At 39.5% G+C, this 17,225-nt stretch overlaps 1 protein-coding gene across 5 annotated transcripts in view; it reads right to left on the reverse strand.

Annotated features, from left to right (window-relative positions):
- DNAJC24 (DnaJ heat shock protein family (Hsp40) member C24) overlaps window positions 1–17,225 on the reverse strand; it is a 60,796-nt gene that overhangs the window by 31,300 nt on the left and 12,271 nt on the right. For 3 of the 5 annotated variants that reach the window (XM_043516905.1, XM_038405567.2, XM_038405566.2), the window contains exon 3: window positions 12,240–12,287. The exons of the other annotated variants lie outside the window; for them this stretch is intronic. In XM_043516905.1, coding sequence (XP_043372840.1) covers window positions 12,240–12,287 — 48 coding nt within the window. The remainder of the gene's footprint in view (window positions 1–12,239; window positions 12,288–17,225) is intronic. 5 annotated transcript variants of the gene reach the window in all.

Here is a 17,225-nt window from a genome sequence, read left to right on the forward strand (position 1 = left end):
TCCAGTATAGTTCGTGTAATTAGAGAGAGAGAGAGATCTATATCTATAGATATATTTATATAAATAAATGGGTCACATGTTCCTGCAGCTTGTGTGCTGTGCAAAAAGTGAACAGCACCAAAACATATTTCAAACAGCCACATATCGCAACCCAGATCTGCAAACATAAAAGTATATTCCTGGGTTGTTCGTGGGACATTTCCAGCTCCTTCTGCACATTTGCAAGAATCAACCAAGTCAACCAGTATTAAACAACATATGCTATAAACTAGCATAATTAGTATACGTTATACAGTACTCAGAACATATTAAAGTATAATATAATACATTTTCCCTGCCTCATTTTCCACAGAGTTCAGCTCCTTCTGCACTTTGAGAGCTGCCAAATTAAAACCTGAGCTATATGGGAAGCTAATAGAGATTACCAGTTCAACCACCATACTACTATAACCTAGGTGACCATACCAGTGGTCTTTAAGAGCTTTAAAGGTATGGATACACTGCAATTAAAACCCCACAGGTGGCCTATGACAGCTTTTTCAGGGTTATGGGGCTCTGGTTAAGGGGCTGTTGAACTGCAGTGTAGACATCATGACTTGGGCTGCAGCCCAAGCGCTATGGTCCTGCAAAGTGGGAAGATCCCAGAGCTCAGACTGGAGCCCAAGCAGAGATGTCTACACTGCAATTAAACAGCCCCTTAGCCCGAGTCATCTGGCATCGGACAGCCACGTGTTTTTAATTGCACTGTAGACATACCCTAGACTTACACAAATGCTAGTTTTACAAATGCTAACAGGGTCAAATGATTTAAATCACAGGATTTTAATTATTTTGTATTAGCAAAAACAAAATCAATCTTTATTTCAATAATTAATTTAAATTGTATTTTCCATTTTTACTTACTTATTTTCCCAAAAAAAGGTTAATTCTCACTGGTTGGTATAAGTATTAAAACATATTGATTTAAATTTTTTTCAACTAAGTATATGCTTTACACTAGATTTGGTACTTCTCGTGAAACAGTTGCAAGCACTATAATTATGCATATTTAGTTAAGCAACTATATAGTTCAATATACACTTAATAAAAACAAATGTAGTAATTAAGTACGAGTATGTTAGGAAATGGTAAATGATGTATTTTTTATTTACAAGATGATCAACTTTTTGCTCACGATTTAAATCGAAATGCTTTTGGAATGAAACTGGAATTCAATTAAAAATATGCAATCCAGCATTTTTAATTTTTTTTATTAGTGGAATGAAACTACTAGATTTTCTCCCCCCTATTTTCCAACTGTTGAAAGCTACACTAGAAGCTACACTCTGAAGAATGCTAGATGACACTGATGAATAGATTGGAAAAGCAAAACAAAATACTTCTGCTAAGCTGAAACCAAAAGTAATTAAGGAAAAATCTTTTCTGCACAAAAGCAACTGAAAATAGACATTTGAAAAAAAAAAATACCTACATTCACTCCATTATACACACTGAAAATTATATAGCTATGCAATTCATGACATCTTGCTTTATTTATAAAGCTTGACCTCAAAAGTTATAGATTCTCTCCCCTCTGATTCTATAGACAAAAAGCAGATTTTAAACTCATTACTTGAAGTTGGAGGACTCATTTATTTGACTTTTTTATTTAATTGACTTTAATAGAATGTAACAAGCTTGGGCCTTAACACAGAGTGTTGTAAATTAAAATTTATTTTAAAACAGGTTAGGTTTTTTAAAAACTCAATTTAAATTTAAAAAGTCATATTTTGAAAATACTGACTTTTTAAAAAAACAATGTTTTTGTTCACTCTGATGACATGATCATTTTGACTTCAATTAGTTACATTTAATTTTTCTCAATGAATGTGTGTATAAATTTTACTCTCAATATATTTTCCAGTGCTTTTTCCAGCCAAGCTTTGAGTATAACGTGCAAAACTGGCCAAGCAATATGAAAATTTTACTACAGGACTGTTCTCTGCAGTAATAGAAGAATGATCATGTAGGCTTTATAATTTTTTTCCATAAAAGCTTTAACCTTCTCTATGATAACCACTGCAGACAAATATTATTAACCTTTTCAATTTTTATTTTTCAAGTTAGTAATACTCATAATTAAGCTTTACAAATTAAATGGTAAAGATATAAGCAGCAATACTAAGCCATATTTTTATCTTTTGGTGACATTACAGTAACAAAATTAAAAAAATTAGATGGTTGGGTGTTTAGGGCTTCATCACATATAGTTGTCACTATTAAAAACAAATAATTTCCCCATTATTACTTATTCTAAGTATGAGAATTGAATGCTAAATTTGCAAATCATCAGATTATTAGTTCAGATTTTCACTCTACTTAAGAAATCCAGAACTTCACCTTGCAGTCCCAACTATTTTAAACTTGTAAATAAGAACTTAGTTCAATAAGGTACTGTAGTAAGGAGGCTGCCCCACTCCAGGAGAACAAGGGATAAAAGCAGCCCTGGAGAGGGCTGTGGCTGGGATACTGGAAGTGAGGGCAGCTGAGTAGCTGACCACAGATATGGCCAGCCCAATTAGGGCCCAGCTGGCCCTGATAAGAGGGCTAGGGCCAGGAGCTAAAGGAGCCTCACTCTAGCCCTTGAGTAGGAAGGGCTAGCTGTCTGGGAGTAAGGGATGGGACAGGATGGTACCAAGGCAGCTGGGGAGCTCCAGCCTGGTAAACCCTCAGGCTGCAGGCCTTGTTGAAAGCCTATGAAAGGTACTGGGGCTACAGAGGTGCAGCCTGGGAATAGGCAGAGGCAGCTGGTCCCAACCCCTCGCCAATGATGAGAGGCCATTACAGAATGCAGTCTGCCCCAGTGTGTGGGGGCTAGATGACAACTGGTAGTTGCCACTGAGGCAAAGTGGGAACAGAGGGTTGGGGGTTCTGGGAGGGGAGACCAAGAGTAAGAGGGTACTGCTGGGGCAGAACCCTGAGATAAAGAGGGCACTGGGGTCCGGGAGGGACACTGGGACCGAGGCAGGTGAACCACTGGCCAGCAGACGGCGCTCCAAGGCTGAAAAGAGCTAATTCCCAGGAGGCACTGTACTGGTGAGTCTTTGTCTCACTACAGGTACTTAAGTGTGTGCTCAACTTTAAGAATGAGAATAGCCTCCCTTCTTTAAAAGGGCTACTCATGCTTAAAAAGTTACACATGCACTTTTATGAATCATGGTGTAAGTGTACAATGTAACTACTTATACACTGAGTTACCCATTTGCATAGATATTTCCAGGATCTGAACCTAAATAACAATGATAATTCCAAATATAAGCAATAGCCATAGGTAAAACATATATCATGTAATATAAAGAATACTTGACAAGTCATCTTTATTTCAACTCTGTGTGAGAGGTACTCCTGGGGGAATTCTGCACCATTACAGACATGCAGTTTTCATGTCCCCAGCAGATTTCCCCCCCCTGCAGAAAATACATTCTGCCAGAGAGGCACCACAGTTACACCTTTTCCCCACCAGGAGTTGCTGTGGTGCCAGAACAGAGGCAGCCAGTTCACCATCCATAGCATATCAGCAGCTGACAGGGAGGAGGAGGAAAGGCTGCATTCCTCACAGCACCTGCCTGCAGGGTTAGGTGAAGAGACACAGGATATGGGGGAGACAGTCAGAGCAGGGCACATGGGGCTAGTGGGGGGTGTAGGGACACAGAGGTGGAGGACGCATGGGGGTGGCTGAGTAAGGGTATGGACCGGGAGGAGGGGTAGCTGAGTAGAGGTGCAGGGAAACGTGGATGAGGGGGAGGGGCTCAGAGACACATGGGGACAGGGACATATGTGCCTGACTGAATGGGACAGGCTAGGGGCAGTCAGGGTCTATATGGGGAAGGTCCCCACCTCCCTAACAATCTCTCCCCCCCACCCAAAAACAAACAAAACAAAAACCCTGTTCCATACTTCTCCCACCCAAACTAGGTTCACTTCCAGGCTCCTTCACCACAGTTACTTCCCCCTCTCTCAGGTCCTCTATTACCCTTCGCTCTCCCAAGCCTTTGCACTGATTCTGAGGATTGAGGGAAATATGTTTCTGTATTGTAGTTTAAATGAATTATTACTCAAAGCTCTGTATTAATATGCCTAGTAAGGAATCTATTTGTCAAAAAATATTTCCTGAATCTTTTTTGTTGTCCGTATTGTCAGACATATTGTTGACAGATATTTTAAATAAATTACCAAAAAATTGAAACTGGTGTTATTTTGACAAATAAAATATGTAGAATTTTAAAATCCTGTGCACAGAATTTTTAATTTTTTGGTGCAGAATTACCCCAGGAGTAGAGAGAGTATGTCTGTGCCTGAGACAAGTGCTTTATTATTTAGCTATTCTACTTTCGTTCTTTTTGCAGTAAAGTGCCTTTGTAACCTTTAGTAAAATAATAGGGCATTACTTATAGCTAATTGGATCTGTCCAATTTAAGATAGAGTTTACAGCCACAAAAACTAAGATTATGTTGATGATAAAAGCAGAGATCAAATCTAAAGCAGTGGAAATCTTATTACATGAAATACGTATTAATCAACAGGTAGATCTAAACCCTTTAGGGTTTTGCTGTAACAAGCTATGAAACCAGTTTTTGTTTTAAACCAACTATAAAGTCAACCCTTCAATAACAATTAGTTTCATTTCCAAATACAATTTCCTGTACTGGACAAAAAAAAAAGTTTTTTTTAAAACAATGCATAAACTATTTTAGTTTAAAATATTACTTTTAAAGAGAAACTTAAGATTTTTATTTTCAAATTTTAAGGTTATTTGACATTAATATAATCTAAAATTAACTCTATCGCTAAATATCTATCATTTCTGCAAACTATATACATGATAGCTACAGTCAAATCACACCTTTGTAGAGGTGTGATCTTAATTATCACTGGGATTTTCAGCCAGGTAAGAGTACACAAAAGGAAATCCAATAAAAACATCATTTGTAATTTTATACAAGGCAGGTGGACGTGTGATTTTTTTTTTTTTAGGAGCATTCCAAATTCGATTACCATAGTGCCTAGAAGTCCTAGTTATGGACTAGGACCCCATTGTACTAGCACAGTTCAAACAGAACAAAAAGACAGTCCCTGTTCCAAAGAGCTTCCAATTTAAGTACAAAACAAAAGATAACAGATGGATATAGACAGATGGGGAAGTACAAGGAAACAAAGGGGCAATACTGATCAGCATGACAGGCAGTGGTCTCAGCACACCAGTAGCCTAACTGTTGTCAAGTTTTTTGTAGGCTTAATGGAAAAGGAGAGTTTTAAGGAAGACAATGAAATAGTTTTGTTTGTTTGTTTGTTTATGGGAAGCAACTCCCAAACATGAGGGGAAGCACTGGAGAAAACACTGGAAATTTAACAAGTGGGTGATGGAGGTTGGCATAATGAGCTGATTGGAGGCAGGACACTGACATCTCAATAGTGAATGAGAGAACTAGATAGGGTGGAGATGGGCTGTGAAGGACCTTGAAAGTGAAGAAAGAGGGATTATGTTTGATGCAACAGAGAAGGGGGAGCCAGTGGATGGATGTAAACAGAGGGCTGACATGGTGAAAGCAACAGATTAGGAAAGTTATTTTTGAAGCAGCATTCTGAATATGAGTGGGCAAGACTGTTTGCCAAGGTCAGAGAAAAATATGTTGTAGTGATCAAGGCATGAGATGATGACAGCGTGGATGAAAGGTTTAGTGTGTGGATGGATAAAGAAGGGCATAGTTTAGAGATGTTATACAGAATTAATCTGCAAGATTTAGACAGAGAGGTCCAGTCAATGATGACACCCAGATTATGCACCCGAGAGACAGGCAGAATGGTGGTGTTAAGGAAATGGTCGGAAGCAGAGAGATTAAAAGGTCTCATTTTAGCCATGCAGAGTTTGAGCTGATGGCTAGACCTCTATGAGCAGATGTCAGATATGCAGGCAGAGAATTTAGTTTGGACAGAAGGAGATGGTCTAGAGTAGATCTTCCCTTTCTTCCATTGATGCGACTTGTCTCTATCCTCCACTTGACTCTTATGTTCCTCTCTCCCAGGGCAAGGTCAGCTATACCATCCCACAGCCAATTCACCTGAACATTTGCTTCCCCCCACTCCTGTTCTTGCTCTGCATAACACCTCTAAGGAAATCCCACAACCAGGCTGACTTCCCTTACTACAGTCTCTCCTCCTCCAGTTCTGCCATCTTTCTAGCTAAATTTACTTCTCCAACTCAATTAATTCTCATGTCCTCAATCCCAGATGCCTTTTTGTCACCTTTGATTCACTTCTCAAACCCTCCCCTCCTCTGCCCTCCCCTCCCGCTGCTTCCACGTTTTCTTCCAAGAGAAAATGGACAAACTACAATGTGACCATCCAGACCCTCAGCTGGCCTTTTCTTCCTCATTCCCTTCCTACAACTCTCTCCTCATTCTCCCCTCAAATGTAAAAAAATTCCCATTTACTCTCCTCTAATCACACCACTTGCCCCAGAGATCCCACCCTATTCCATCTGCCTCACAGCCATTTCAAGATCCCCTCTCTTACTCATCTCCTTAACTTCTCACTCTCCTCTGGCGCTTTCCCATTATAATATGAACATTGCTTAGTTTTTCCCATCTTAAACCCCCCCACCCTTAACACCACTTGTGCCTCCCTTTCATCTCTAAGCTCACTGAATGTGCTTACAATTGCCTTCTGCAGGTCTCCTATAACTCCCTTCTAGACTCTCTCCAATCTGCTTTCTCCCCCCGCAACCCCTTGCACTTCACTGAAACCTCTCACAAAGTCTCGAATGACCTCTTCCTAGCCAAAGCTCATAACAAGTTCATCCTCATCCTTTTTGACCTGTCAGCTGCCTTCAGCACCACCAACCATGCTCTCTCCTGGTTCTCCTTCTATGTGCCTAATCATTACTTCAGTGCTCTTTGGAGAGTCTCCTCATCCCCCTCCCACTCACCTGCAGCAACTTTTTGTGGAGGTTGCACAGGGCTCTGTTCTTGGTCACCTTCATTTCTCCCTCTACCAACTATCTCTGGGTAATCTAATTCATAAACACAAATTCAACTGCCATCTCTATATGAAGGATTCAGGGCTGGTGGTCAAATGAAGAGGTGAGGGTGAGGAAAGGTGCAGCAAAGAAAGCAGATGGGACATCTACATGCAAGTTAAAGTCACCAGAGATGAGCGTGGGAGACTGAAAAAAGGAAGAGAAAGCCACGAGCTGGTTGGACAGTAGATTGCAACATGGAGGGGCACAAGAGAAAAGTCAGATGCATTGCTTTTCCAAAGAGGAGAAAGAGAGGGAAGAGGAGAAGGGAAGAGTTGGAAGCGGCAGGAACAGAAGAGAAGCCAAACATCCCAGGGCATGATGTGAGAGAGAAGGAGATTATTTGGAATGGGAGTACTTAGGTCAATGAATTTTTTTTTTTTAAACAAATACCACTGTTTAGTGTTTGGGTTCTACTCACATTCTTTCATGTTTGTAACAATCCACTGAAAAACTTGGATTAAACCAAGAGACAGGCACGTCCTTCTCTGCCTACGGGTGCCTATTTTCAAGCAGATATTGAAACAGAAGCCCAATAGGGTTGAGTAAAATATGGTCACCCATCTTTACATGTGTGGGGAAAAAAAGCAAGTAGTTCCATTTTGCAATTGCTGGGGAGTTTTGAGAGGTCCTGGAGAAAAATGTCTATTAAAAAAATGTAACTAATGCCTTAAATTGACTAAGGCACTATAGATCTAGAATTTTAAATTCAATATTTCATGAACTCCAGTAAAACTTTCCCTATGTATTAAAATATGGTTTTATTATATACATTTAGTTTACATATAATATATTCAGTAATCATCATCGTCATCCCAGTTGCAAATATTAAAGTACTCTTAATCATAAGTTTCATAATATATTTCGGATAACGGTATTTCTTCGTATTGGCACAAACATGTCACATGACTAAACACCTGAGTGTTCTAGAACACAGAGCCACAATGCTTAACATGCATCCGACAAAGTGGGTATTCACCCATGAAAGCTTATGCTCCAATATGTCTGTTAGTCTATCAGGTGCCACCGGACTCTTTAATGCTTAAAGCCCCACAATACCAAATCACTGTTAAACGTTCGGAGTTAGAACAATTCTCTCACGCTAAACATGTTTTCTTTGGTCATCACCTCATTCTCTATCATTTTCATTGCTCTCTATATTGGTAAAAAATTGTAATATATTATGACTATAACCTGATAGACTATACTGACACAACTGAGGGTCTATGCTTGTATAGCACGTAGCAAAATGGGGTCTTGGTCCATGACTAGGGCTCCTAGGCACTACAGTAATACAAATAAAAATATGGTACTAAAGACAAGTTCAAATAAAATAGTTCTTTTCAACAAAAGAACAGATTAAAAATGCAAGCTACATTTATAGTGTCTAAATTTCAGCCCCATTATGTTTTAAAAGGTTTTCAGTTGAAGCAGACTTTGTACATTCTCCACTAATTAACAGCTACAAATGAAATTATCTCTAGGCTCAGACAGGTAATAGGACAGGAAAGAAAAGCTGTTAGAGGTCCCACTTCGATAAAAGTATTGGCAGGCTCATGCTAACCTGCCTGTAACATGCAAAGACCATCTTAACCTTTCAAGACATATTACGAGACAGCTGCTATAACCTCGATTACTTTTCTTTTAAAATTAGAAAAAAATGTTAACTGGTATAATTCTATTTAATTTCTAATTATACGTTTTATAAAAAAATTCAGATTAACAGTATTCAGCATAAACAGGATACAAGATTCAAGCATAAAGGATATTGAAGAATAAGTACAAAGTACTTTAGTCTGACTTTTGCGGTTTGAATTACTGTACACCACAGCATTTAAAACTGATTTATGGTTAAAGTTTTTTTCACCTTTTTTAAAATCAGAGTGAATTTAGTACCAGACTGACTGTCCTGAAAATATAAATCTTCCACACAATGATTACAGCATATGCAGTGAAAGTAAGTGTGTCCCCATAAGGCTCTGCCAAGATACCTCACCCCTGACTTAGAGTGTCTGTTGTCATTCAGTCCTAGCCTTTCTGCCACAACTGCCAACAAAGGGACCAATTAATGAAAACTTTGGAGGTGCCTTCTGTGATGTGGACACTTGCCCACTGGGAAATGAACTGAGAGAAGATTCGTTTCACATAGGCCAAACAGCCATTATATGGTAACAATTAAGGCACCATCAGCCTGGCCTGGATTCAAACCAGCAACCAAAAGATGTAAGGCTTTATGAGTCTGATCTGATACCCACTGAAGTAAATGGAAATTTACTTCAAAGAGGGTTTGCATCAGGCCTTATATCTTTTCCTCTCCCAAAGATAAATTTAGAAGAAGAGAAGAGTTTTGGCACTTCTTGTAGCCCTATGATCCAGAGGTACCTGTGTGGAAATCTCTTGCATAATAATCATCAACATAAAGGATTAACCTCATCAAAGCTGGGGGAGAAATCCTGCCTCTGATCAAGTCAGTGGCAAACCTATTGACTTCAATGGATCTAGGATTTCAAAAGATGTCGTCACTGATGCTCCAGATGCATCATCCGCAGAGTGCCTCAGCCAGTTCTAAGTGTGTATGGTTCAGGCCCCAAATTTCATGACCAATTAATGGGCAACACCAAAACATGCATTGTATCCTTATCAGTCTAGTAGCCTGGTAGATATTCCCTTTAAAAATTGTCCAAGATACTAAAATCCTGTCTCTCTTTTAAATGCAGCAAGTATGTTTAATTTAATAATTTAAGATGCAGAATATTAAGTTTTGCAGTAAAAAAAAATGCAAAGAAGGGAAAATAAAATCTATGCACTATGTAATTGTAAGTCCCCTAAAGGTATTTGTAATTGAATTACACAGTGCCTCACAAGATATCCAGCCCAGCAGATAGAGGACCACAAAATAAAGCTGAGCAGTTCCCTTGCTAGATGGAAATACATAAAAGGCACCATATCATTCAATTATGCGCACCTCCAGGAACCATATAATTACATTATAAAGCTCTTTTAAAAATGTGACTAAAAATAGTTTACTTTTAGCAGGGTAAGTTGATTTAATATACAGTACGTAAATACCCACACAAACAATTTAAAACAGTTTGAACTGGGCATTGCTATGATAGTATCTTATAGAAACTTACAACATTATTAGATTGCTTATCTTTCATTTTCACCATCTAAAGTAATTTCCATGCAAACTATGGCACAGAATATTCAGGCTACAGTAAAACAGGCTAAATTTGAGGTGCTCAGCTACTATGGTGATCAGCTACTATCGACTCCTGTACTCCAGCACCGCAAGTGGAGTTGATGGGGGAGTGGTAGCAGTCGACTCACCGCAGTGAAGACACCATGGTAAGTCGATCTAAGTACGTCGACTTCAGCTACATTACTCATGTAGCTGAAGTTGCGTAACTTAGATCGATGATGCCGCCCCCCGCCCCCAAGTGTAGACCAGGGCTAAGAATCTACATCAGTGGTTTTCAAAAAACTTTTTTCATTTGTGGACCTCTAAAAAAATTCAAATGGAGGTGTGGACCCCTTTGGAAATCTTAGTCATGGTTTGCAGACAACAAGAGTCCGCGGACCACACATTGAAAATCACTGATCTACACAGATTAACCTTTACTGTTTTATGGCCTCATTCTCCTCTCATCCACAGAAATTCTGCCATTAACTTAAATGAGAGCCTTCATATTTTGTGATTTCAGAGTAGCAGCCGTGTTAGTCTGTATTCGCAAAAAGAAAAGGAGTACTTGTGGCACCTTAGAGACTAACAAATTTATTAGAGCATAAGCTTTCGTGAGCTACAGCTCACTTCATCGGATGCATTTGAGTTATGTAACTATCCTTTGAATTTGAATGGACTGTGTAATTTTGGTTAACTAAATTAAAGAAATTAGTCCAGTAAAATATTACCTCACCCACCTTGACTCTTTAAAAATACTTTCGTTATTTTTGTTCATTTTCCCATAAAAAGGATTAAAAGAAAATAAGGTGACAAACTGGACCCACGCACCCACCATGTGGCACTGGAGGAAAGTAGTCATTTTCCCAGTGCTCAGCATGGACTCATTAAATTAGGTCAGGTTTACAAAAAAATTAAAAAAAAATTATAATGTAAAACTTAAAATTCATACTTTTTAATGTTAAAATTCTAAAGAAAAACTACTGTATTTTAAATAAAATGGAATAGCTTAAGTAAATTTATTTTGAAGAGTTCTTGTTTTTAACATTGACAGGTTCTCTGTGTCATTGGAGGAGATACAATTGTGTTTCAATAGGGTGAATGATGTTATAGACATACTTATGTATATGAATGGAAAAATAGTTGGTTAATAGCAACACAAAGCGATTCTTCTAGTGTTACCCAGTTGTTGTGCAAGACTTGTAAGTTTGATGTGCAATTAAAAGACCCAGTAAAAGGCTCTATACAAAACCCACTCAGACACACAGACAAAGCCTGTTAGTAGTGTGGAAGCTCAACCCTGCATGGTGCTAAACACCCTCAGTTTGCAATGACTTCAAAAATCTTGGGAAAGTGGACACTTAACCCTTTGATATTACCTGGATCTGCAGGAAATCTTATTGAACTAATATTTTCAACTTTTCTCTCTCTAGCTTAGTTCTTCAACACAGTTAAAAGAAAACTGCAATTTATTTTATAAAATTATAATCACTTTAATTGTACAATGTGTAGACAAACATTTAAAAAAAAGATTTGAACAAATGAAAAGACCAATGCTTTGAGTTACTTCGAGTTTCTCGTATAAAGTACTGAGTGTCCTCAGCTTCCCTTACTTCAGTGGGAAATGAATTCGCTCAGCATTTTGCAGGATTTCCTTATCCAGCTGAAATCAAACTGAAGTATTGCTCTTTGGCTACTTAATGATTTGAATGCAAAGGTCTTATACAACAACTACTCTGAAGCGACACTGCACTCTGTGGCCTACATGGTTCATCAGGTACTAATTAGGTAGCATGTTCTGTCAACGCTTTCATGCTCTTCTTCTATTAATTGATCATTCTGCCAAATTAATGACACTACTACACCAGCTTTGAATTCCCTGAGCCCCTTTACCTGAGAGAGACGAGGGGAAAAAAAAAAATCAAAAGGTCACAAGTTAATCGTACTTGTCCAAGATTTGAAGCAACACTAAAATTGCTACGATGAAAGGTTAATTATATCTACCTTGTTCCACCAATATTCCCTTGAACTTAGAAAATGCACTCGTTTTCCCTAGATGTAAAAGGAAGACAAAAACATAAGACAGCAACATATCCTCACACAGGGTTAGGACAGCACTATATATTTGAAAACTACAGAGGCAATAAAATGTGAAGTAGCAAAATGTTTCCAACATTCTGTGCTAAATCCTGACATTTGAGAAACATGAATACTTTATTCTAGATGTAAAATAGACGACTTGTAAAATAGAACTAAATAAAAAACTAAATTGCATACAAGTCATAATTACACTTTTGTTAATGGTAAGGAAATCAACCCAAAGTACAACACACTTCTAATTAACAGGATAATGTCACCTTTTCTGGATCTCTAATAATATGATTTTACAAATTTACAAGTATAAAAGGGAATTTAGCATTTGGGCCCAAGGGAGAGGATAAAATTTACTGAAGTTACTACTTCGTAAATTACACACTGAACAAGTTTCTCAGGATCTCTCTGGCACACACCTCCTCAGAATATTTTTAGTTCACATTATTGTAAATTACTGTTTTATACTGTGTAACACGAAAATAAAAGTCATTAATACTCCGCTGTAACAGCAGCATTCTGACTACATCTTAAGCATGCCAAAGAGGCCCAAACAATGACTGCCCCTACAGTTTCACACAAATCTCATAACTATGACTAAACCAGTATATTATAAACAGTAAAGGGAAAATATTATAATCTAGTTTGTGACACCACATTAAGATTATGAAAGCTTAAAAAAAATAACCAAATGACAAAGCAGCTGCCAAATATAGCACACTACTGCCACCTAATGCTTACTAGAACATTAGACATTTTCTCTATACTGTCACTTACGAAACATGGAGCCACTCTTACAGCATAAAACACTGTCTATTTCTGATTTTTTTTAAAAAATGCTTTGGTTTAATAATTTCCCTCCCAGATGTTTTTCTTAAAATAGACCAGCATGATCATATACCCTTTCATGCATACATGAAGTGATCACAGAAATAATTAAGATCACCAGGTTAAACTCAAGACCCAAAATATTTCATTTGCAGTGCTAATAAAAATGCTTAACTTTATAAATGAACTCCAACAGGACTACTCAAACACACAAAATGGATCATGGTCCAAATCTGTTTGCGATCTTAAGTTCTCTTACCTTGTTTGTATACAGCCCTTTACAGTACAAAGACAGTAAATACAATTCAAATACTCAGTAAGTCGACCTAGGGAATACTTCAAAAATCATTTGGTCCCAAGCTAATGCCTTGTTTAAAATAAAAACTGTCTTTGCTTCTTAATGTTATTAATTTTGTGGCAAAGTGCTCTGAAACTTGAAGAATGTTCACTTCCATGAAGAGAATCAGATTCTGGGTCCTTAACCTTTTTGGAATTCCCTGGATTGGCAGGGGGTGGAAGTACTCTGAAAACAGTCTATTCATACCCTGAGGGATATAGAATTCTTAATGGCACCTAAGTCCTCTATGGGCTTGAGGAATGGATTTAAGATCTCCAGAGAAAGAGCTATCCAAATAGGGTTGGACATAAAAGCAAGAAAATCATCATCTTAGCTCATCATTCTGACTACAACCACCTTTTATTTGAGTGCCTCTGCTTGCTTTCCTCTCACCTCTGCACCAAATACAAGCACTCTTGTCTTTATCTTTAAAGCCTTTTGTAAATTAGTGCCACCTTACCTAGCTGCTTTTATTTATTTTTGACACTGACGCTTGCCTTCACTCCACCAGTATTTTCAGCCTTCAGTTTCCAACACTATCTTCATGCTTTCTCCCATGCTGCCCCTAATGCACAGGAAACATTCACTGAAAAAATCTGAAGTCACTTATCCTTCTTCAAATCCCTTTTTAAGACTCATCTTTGCAATGATGCCAACAGAACCTAGCCTGCTGAGCATCGCTAGATAGGCAACCAGCTGTATTTATTCGTCTTCCACTTCTTTCCTGATCCCTTCCTCCCTGCTGCTAATCCCAATTAAAAAAAACAAACTATATTTACTCCTGTTAAAGCAGGGCCACTTCTTTCCTATATTCATTTGTTTGTATGTCATGTCCAAATCATCTACCCTTTCTCTTTGTGTCTTACATTGCAGGAATTGTCTCTTTTCTGTATCTGTGCAGCACTCAGCACAATGAGGCCCAGAATCCTGACTCGGGCTGATGGGCTCTACCATAAGAACAATGTGCTATGATTCAGGGTCTTTAGGGTGAAGTGGTGTTAAAGGGCAAAGCACACAGACAAAGTTTTCATTAAGATTTACTCATTCTCTGCCCACAGGAAACAGTTATCCCACTCAATACATTGTTTTGTAATTTTTAATTTTAAAAATGTTTTATTTGAATATCAGCCAGGATAAAATAAGGCATGGCTAGAGCTGAATCTTTAGAGCTCTTTTTATATACAACTCTAGGCATATGCTCACCACAAACCAACTAACTAACTACACAAATTGGTGTTTACTGCTAGCTATGCATTAATAAAACATGACTGGCTGATGACTCTTCTAATACTGACAATTTTTGGAAAAAAATTAGACTTACTAGAAAGAAAAAGGGCTTACCCATTAATGTATGAAATTTATTTTTATAGTCATTGCCCTAGCACATGAACTAGGAATTTTAAAAAATACATTATATTTTGTTAAATGCTATTTTAAACTGAGGGGTTTTTTTTCCTGGAGAAATAGTAGTAAAAACAGCACATCCTCCTCATGACCAGAACTCTCCCCTGAACAGGGTCACAAATTTCATCTGTATTTTACCCCTTACACTAGAATCCAATTAGCTCTCCATCTTAATTTCATATCAAATCAGGATGTTGAAGAATTTAACTTTGCACTGAAAATAAAAACTACACCATTGGTCATGTCAGGTTGAGTACAAGATTTAATCAAACCACCCATGTTTCCGCTTCTTCTATACTTAAGTTTTCTAGTGCCCCATCCAACCCAGTGCAGTTGTATTTGGGAAATGACTACCGAGGACGGAATACTGCAGAAAGGAATCTGGGAGTCATAGTGGACCACAAGCTAAATACGAGTCAACAATGTAACACTGTTGCAAAACAAGCGAACATCATTCTGGGATGTATTGGCAGGACTGCTGTAAGCAAGACTCAAGAAGTAATTCTTCTGCTCTACTCCGTCTGATTAGGCCTCAACTGGATTATTGTGTCAAGTTCTGGGTGCCACATTTCAGGAAGGATGTGGACAAATTGGAGAGAGTCCAGAGAAGAGCAACAAAAATTATTAAAAGGTCTAGAAAACACAATCTATGAGGGAAGACTGAAAAAACTGGGTTTGTTTAGTCTGGAGAAGAGAAGACTGAGAGGGGACATGATAACAGTTTTCAAGTACATGAAAGGTTGTTACAAGGAGGAGGGAGAAAAATTGTTCTTCTTACCCCCGAGGATAGGACAAGACGCAATGGACTTAAATTGCGGCAAGGGTGGTTTAGGTTGAAACACTTCCTAACTGTCAGGGTGGTCAAGCAATGAGATAAATTGCCTAGGGAGGTTGTGGAATCTCTATCCTTGGAGATTTTTAAGAGCAGGTTAGACAAACACCTGTCAGTGATGGTCTAGATCAGGGGTCGGCAACCTTTTAGAAGTGGTGTGCCGAGCCTTCATTTATTCACTTTAATTTAAGGTTTTGCATGCCAATAATACATTTTAACGTTTTTTAGAAGGTCTCTCTCTATAAGTCTATACATTATATAACTTAACTATTGTCGTATGTAGACAAGGTTTTCAAAACGTTTAATGACAGGTTTCAGAGTAGCAGCTGTGTTAGTCTGTATTCGCAAAAAGAAAAGGAGTACTTGTGGCACCTTAGAGACTAACAAATTTATTTGAGCATAAGCTTTCGTGAGCCACACGAAGTGAGCTGTAGCTCACAAAAGCTTATGCTCAAATAAATTTGTTAGTCTCTAAGGTGCCACAAGTACTCCTTTTATTTTTGCAAAACATTTAAGAAGCTTCATTTAAAATTAAATTAAAATGCTGATCTTACGCCGCCAGCAGGCCTGAGCGGGGCCTGCGGCTGGGACCCCAGCTGGCAAGGGGCAGGCAGACAGAACCCCAGAACAGCAGTGGGCTGAGCGGGGCAGGCAGTCGGGACCCCAGACTGGCAGTGAGCTGAGCAGCTCAGCCTGCTGCCGCTCAGCCGACTGGCTCCTACCAGCAGGGTCCTGGCTGCTGGCCGCACTCAGCCCGCTGCCAGTCTGGAGTCCCGGCCCTGTCCACATAGAGTAGGTAACTACCTTCTCCCTGATTCTAGCCATTCTCTTCCTCTCTCTGCACTGAGATGAGGGCTGGGGGGCTGCAGGAACAGGGCTGGGGGTGCAGGAACAGGGCTGGGGTGCATGGTCTGGCCAGAAGCTAGAATGAGGGAGGGGGCTCAGGCTCCCATTTGGTGCGAGGGGTGCAGGTGAGAATGGGTGTGTGCGCGTGTGCAGGAGCTCCCGTTTGATGCTCAGGGCAGGGGGCTGGGGTGTGTGAGAAGGGTGCAGGGTCAGGGCAGAGGACTGGGGTATGCAGGGGTGCTCCCAGCCCCCTGCCCTGAGCAGTTCAAGGCAGGGGGCTGCAGGGGATATGCCCTGATTCCACCCCCTTCCCCAAGATCCCCGGAGCAGAGAGCATGCTGTGGCTCCGCTTTTACCTCTCCCCCACTTCTACCTCTCCCACTCAGTAGCAAGGGCCATCAGCTGATCAACCGCAGGGAGGGAGAGGAGGAGGGGCAGGAACCCAGCACGCTGGGGGAAGAGGCGGGGGGAGGGGGAAGCTTGCCTGTCCTGCAAGAAGAGAGCAGTGGGCGGGGGGGGGGGGGTGGAAAAGAGCAGGCCGGACCAGGCAGGATTTTTAGTGGCACGCTGCTGTCTGCCCGGGTCCAGCAGACAGCAGCGTGCCATTAAAAATTGTCTCACGTGCCATGTTTGGCACACGTGCCATAGGTTG

This window comes from Dermochelys coriacea, chromosome 6 (assembly GCF_009764565.3).
Source record: "Dermochelys coriacea isolate rDerCor1 chromosome 6, rDerCor1.pri.v4, whole genome shotgun sequence".
NCBI lineage: Eukaryota > Metazoa > Chordata > Testudines > Dermochelyidae > Dermochelys > Dermochelys coriacea.